At 49.7% G+C, this 5,490-nt stretch overlaps 1 protein-coding gene across 1 annotated transcript; it reads left to right on the forward strand.

The window, feature by feature from the left end:
- Nucleotides 1-1,100: 1,100 nt before the first annotated feature.
- On the forward strand, nucleotides 1,101-2,649 carry LOC106819034 (glutamate receptor ionotropic, kainate 4-like). Its single transcript, XM_014823694.1, has 2 exons — nucleotides 1,101-2,334; nucleotides 2,420-2,649. Exons 1-2 carry the CDS (start codon nucleotides 1,101-1,103, stop codon nucleotides 2,647-2,649), a joined length of 1,464 nt encoding a protein of 487 aa, XP_014679180.1.
- Nucleotides 2,650-5,490: the final 2,841 nt, after the last annotated feature.

Consider the following 5,490-nt stretch of genomic DNA (forward strand, 5'->3'; position numbering starts at 1 on the left):
GAGAGAGAGAGAGAGAGAGAAGAAGAAGAAGAAGGAGGAGAAGAAGAAGAAGAAGAAGAAGAGGAAGAAGGAGAAGAAGAAGAAGAAGGAGGAGGAGAAGAAGAAGAGGAAGAAGAATAAGAAGAAGAAGAAGAAGCGCTAGTGTTCGGATGGGGTGTAAATGAAGCGTCACGTCGCCACGACGACAGCGACGACGATGTCGGCAACGCTTGCTCCTGTTTCGCTTGTCTGCATGTAAGACGGAGCAACGCGGTCACACCTAATCAAATGAGGTCGCTGCATTGTGACAGAGGTCGCTACATTGTGACAAAGGTCGCTACATTGTGACAGAGGTCGCTACATTGTGACACAGGTTGCTACATTGTGACACAAGTCGCTGCATTGTGTCAGAGATCGCTGCATTGTGACAGAGGTCGCTACATTGTGACACAGGTCGCTACATTGTGACAGAGGCTGCTACATTGTGACAGAGGTCGCTACATTGTGACACAGATCGCTACATTGTGACACAGGTCGTTACATTGTGACACAAGTCGCTACGTTGTGACAGAGGCTGTTACCTCGTGACAGAGGATGCTACATCGTAACAGAGGTTGCTACATTGTGACATAGGCTGTTACATCGTGACAGAGGCTGCTACATCGTGACAGAGGCTGCTACATCGTGACAGAGGCTGCTACATCGTGACATAGGCTGCTACATCGTGACAGAGGCTGCTACATCGTGACAGAGGCTGCTACATTGTAACAGAGGCTGCTACATTGTGACAGAGTATGTTACATCGTAACAGAGGTCGTTACATTGTGACAGAGGTGTTACATTGTAACAGAGGCTGCTATATCGTAACAAAAGCTATTACATCGTGACAGAGGCTGCTACATCGTGACATAAGCTGCTACATGGTGACAGAGGCTGCTACATCGTGACCGAGGCTACTACATCGTGACAGATGCTGCTACATTGTGACAGAGGCTGCTACATCGTAACAGAGGCTATTACATCGTGACAGAGGCTGCTATATCGTGAAAGAGGCTGCTACAACGTGACATAGGCTGCAACATCGTGGCAGCAGTTAATATATCGTGACTGACCCCATCACCATGAGTGTCATTCTCGCTGTAACCAGCGTCTGTGTTGCCGTCACCATGGCAGCCCATCTGTCTCTTACCCCAATGCCCTCTAACGGTTCGTCAGCTGCTGATCGCGGCCTGTGTTTACCTCGGGATAGAGCGTCCGAGCGGCTGTTCCTCATGAGCAAGGATGTAAGGATTCCGCCCGCCCGCGCCTCGCTCAACCTCAGCGGCGTTCACCTGAAGGTGGCGCTGTGGTCGTGCTCTAACCACACTAACTTTCATTTGGGATCGCGCGTTCTCAAGGAGCTCTCTACGTTTATGTACTTCACCTACACCGTGACGGCACGCTGCTACGGCTTCGACGGTATAGTCGCCGGGATTGCAGCGGGAGAGATAGATATCGCAGCATATCTGCGAATCACGGAGCACCGTCAGCGGTCCGTGACTTTTCTGCATCCACTCGCCGAGTCCCGTTACAGCTTCATCATCCGTCTAGAGAGAGTGGACAAGCCAGCACCACTGACGATATTCGCTCCATTGGACCGGACCTGCTGGTTGTGCATATTCTGCTACATGGCTGCTAGCGTCGCTACACTGACGCTATACGAGATGTACAGAAGGAAGAGAGAGGGACTGGAGAACAGAGCCTGGCTGCAGGTATTCGGCCGGTACCTGATGTTTAAGCTGGGATCCGTGCTGCAGCAGGGCGGCACGTATAACGCTGTCGACATGCCGTCACGGATGCTGGTCGGATGGTGGTGGCTGTTTGCTCTGGTCATCACAGCGACCTACTCTGCCACGCTGGGCAGCCATCATTCGATACAAACCATCAACACTTACCCGTTTACATCCATACAAGAGGCCGCCACCAGTCCACTGACACCACTTGTCTATTGCCACAATTCAGAAGCGCAACTTCTCTCTACCAGTGACCCCGAGTCTGACCTCGGCCGACTGTGGCGCCGCGTAGTGGCCGACGATGGTCTCTTTGATTCGCGAGAGAAGGCGTTCGAGATGGTGCTAGATGGAGACCACACTATGATCAATGATGAGTTAAACGCCATTTACTTCTTTGCCAATGATTACAAGCTGCACGGCTACTGTCGCTATACCCTGGTGCCCCATGTCTTCTTCTACCCTGGATACCGAGGCCTCGCCGTGCCCAAGCACTTTCCTTACACGGAGCAGCTTAACTACGGCATTCTGACGTTGCACGAGCGAGGATTCATCGCCGAATGGAAGAGGGCCGCGCTGCCACGAGGTGTTGACCAATGTCTGCAATTTTCTCAACACACTCTCGTTAAAACGCACACACGTCTTCTTCCTGCTTCTCGCCATGGGAATAGGTGGCGCCACCGTCTGCCTCCTGGTGGAGATGGCCATCGATTGGGCGGGACTGGGCAACGGCGTCCGCCGCGGCATAGAGGGCGCCACTGCCGCCAAGGAAACCGTCGGCGTAAAGGGTACCCATGCACTGGAGCGCATGCGCGGTGACTACCCAGCGACAACGTCATTGGCACGCCCCATCTGGGCGACATCGCCCTCCGCAAACCAGTCGCAATTGACTTATCTGTAGTTGTGTTTAGCGAGGGAGGGACGCGTGTTACACAAAAGGATGAGTTATATCTAAGTAGGAGACAAAACTCGGAGCTGTCACTCCGAGACAAGAGAAACTTCGAAATTCCATGCATACACACACGCACACACACGCACATACACACGCACACGCCTGCGCACACACACACGCACACACACACATACACACACACGTACACGCACACACACACACACACACACACACGCGCGCACACACACACACACACACACACACACACACACACACACACAACACACAAACACACACACTCATACACATACACACACACAAACACCACACCACACAACACATACACACCACACACATCCACACACCAACCACACACACACACACACACACACACACACACACACACACACACACACACACACATACACACACACATACGCCCTTCATACCTGGCTATGCCCAGGGTACAAGGTCGTCATCTTCATTGACCGCACGCGTGAGGTGCATTTCAATAGATAGAGAGAGAAAGATAGAGAGAGAGAGAGAGAGAGAGAGAGAGAGAGAGAGAGAGAAGAATGTAGACAGAGAGAGAGCAGAGAGAGAAAGAAACGAAAGGATTGTAGAGAAAGGAGAAAGAAAGAGATTGAGAGGAAAGAAAGCCTAAGCAAAGCGAAAGAGAGAGCGAGCCCGCGCGAGAGATAAGCAGAAAGAAAGCCTGAGAGAGACGAGAGAAGAGAGACCGAGGAAGAGAGACGGCAGCGTGAGGTGTATTACGCTCGCTGACCGCAGCTGAAGCCACATTGCCATCACCATGAAGCTCATTTGAGGGATCGCAAGCATCAGCTTCCATCGCGTCAATGACCATCCCGGCTGATAAGGAGAGACACGCCACGCACAGCCAACGACCGAACACGAGAAAGCGACCGTCGGCGATGTAGAATAAACAGTGTCGTAGGCTGATTTTTTGCGCCAAGCGAAAAACGTTCAGCGTTGCTTTGATTTTGAATTTGTGAATGCAGGAATTGAATTGTGATTTTTCGTAGGAAGAAAAGCGTAATTTTAGCTTCACCGCCCGAAGCTATTTTTGCACGATGCTTTCGACTAAAACGAACGTCCAAGTCAATCGCTGCAGACACGCTCGCACGCTGTTCGTGTGCGCAGCTGGGGAAGTGTATATATTATATATATGATTGGGATGTCTCAGCATCGTCCTGCTCTGTTTGCTCGTGCAAAACGATTCAACCACTTCTCGCGTGTCTCACAGACGCTGACGAGAGAGAAGAGGAAGGAGATGGACGGAGAAGAGGAGAAAGAGAAAGGGAGAAGACGAGAGAGCGACGTCGGAAAGGCGGGAAAGAGAAAGAGAGAGAGAGAGACGGAAAGCTGGGAGAACGTGAACAGCAAAGAGAATGAGAGGAAGAGAGAAAGATGAGCAAAAATATGGCATAAGAAAGCAGAGGTAAGAGAGAAAGAGAGAAAGAAAGAAGAGAGAGAGAGGAGCACGCGTTAAAGCGAGTAACAGCGAGAGAGAGAGAGCAGAGAGAGTAAGAGAGAAAAGAGAGAGGAGATAGGAGAGACGACGAGAGAGGAGAGAGAGAGCGACGAGAGAGAAGAAAGATTGAAAGATGAGAGAGCGCGAAAGGGAGAGATGAGAAACAGAGAAGCAAAGAGAAGGCGAAGAGAACAGAGAGAGAAAGAGATAGAAGTAGAGATGAGAAAAGAGAGACGAGAGAAACTAGAGAACAGACGAGAGAGAGATACAGAAACAAAATGGAGGAGAGAGAAATCAGAGAAAGAAGAGAGAGCAGAAACAGAGCAAAGCAACAAACTCCCCAAGAAACTAGAGAGAGAGAGCGACGAGAAACCGAGAAAACGCTAGGAAGAAGCCAGAGAGCAGAGAGGAAAGATCGAAGGCGCATAATGTCGCAGCTGCTGAAGTGTATATTGATGAGGAGGCAATGATTCATCATGTTTGTCGCTGCAAAACTCAACTCTTCTCGTATGTTCGCCGACGCGGGGGGGGACCAACTTCAAGCGTATCGATACTCGCGGTGTGCATAGAATCTCGCGTATTGATAATCGACGTGTGATGAATCTCCGTATCGATAATTGGTGTGATGGAATCTCCGTATCAATATAATCGCGCTGTGATGGAAAACTCGTGTTACCGATAACGTCGATGTGCATAAAATCATCTGATCAATACTCGGTGTGATGGTCTCTGTATCGAATATCGGCTGTGATGGAATCTCCGTTCGATAATCGCGTTGTGATGGAATCTCCGTTTCGATAATCGGTGTGATGGAATCTTCCCGTACGATAATCGAGGCATGTGATGGAATTCCTCCGTATGCGCCGCAGCGAGGCTATGTACATGGAAGCAACTGTAAAACAAGCTCTGACGTCACTGGCTGTTGCTAATTGCTTAACAGATAGCATGCATGAGGGCAGATCAACATGAGCTACGAATGATCCATGAGCAGCAGATCTAAAGATCAGTACGATAGCATCCATGAAGCAGATCTAACATCAGTACGATAAGATTCCATGAAGCAGATCTCAACATTCAGTTATGCATAGATGCATTAAAGCAGATCTAACATTCAGTACGATATATTCATGAGCAGATCTAAAATCAGCACGAATAGCATCCGTGAAGCCAGCATCTAAACAATCAGTGCGATAGATCTATGAAGCAAGCATCTAACATCAGTATTGATAGATGCCATAAAGAGATCTAACATCAGTACGGTAGATCCATGAAGCAGATCTAACACCAGGACTATAGATCCATGAAGCAGATCTAACATCAGCACGATAGATCCATGAAGCAGATCTAACATCAGCACG

Source organism: Priapulus caudatus, unplaced genomic scaffold (assembly GCF_000485595.1).
Source record: "Priapulus caudatus unplaced genomic scaffold, Priapulus_caudatus-5.0.1 Scaffold2764, whole genome shotgun sequence".
Lineage (NCBI taxonomy): Eukaryota > Metazoa > Priapulida > Priapulimorpha > Priapulimorphida > Priapulidae > Priapulus > Priapulus caudatus.

What these genes read in the sequence shown, in the direction of transcription:
- LOC106819034 (XM_014823694.1), top strand. Translation starts at nt 1,101, where the DNA reads ATGAGTGTCATTCTCGCTGTAACCAGCGTCTGTGTTGCCGTCACCATG. An exon ending in GAGGGCCGCGCTGCCACGAG is followed by an intron (nt 2,335 to 2,419) that starts GTGTTGACCAAT and finishes CCATGGGAATAG; the next exon opens with GTGGCGCCACCGTCTGCCTC.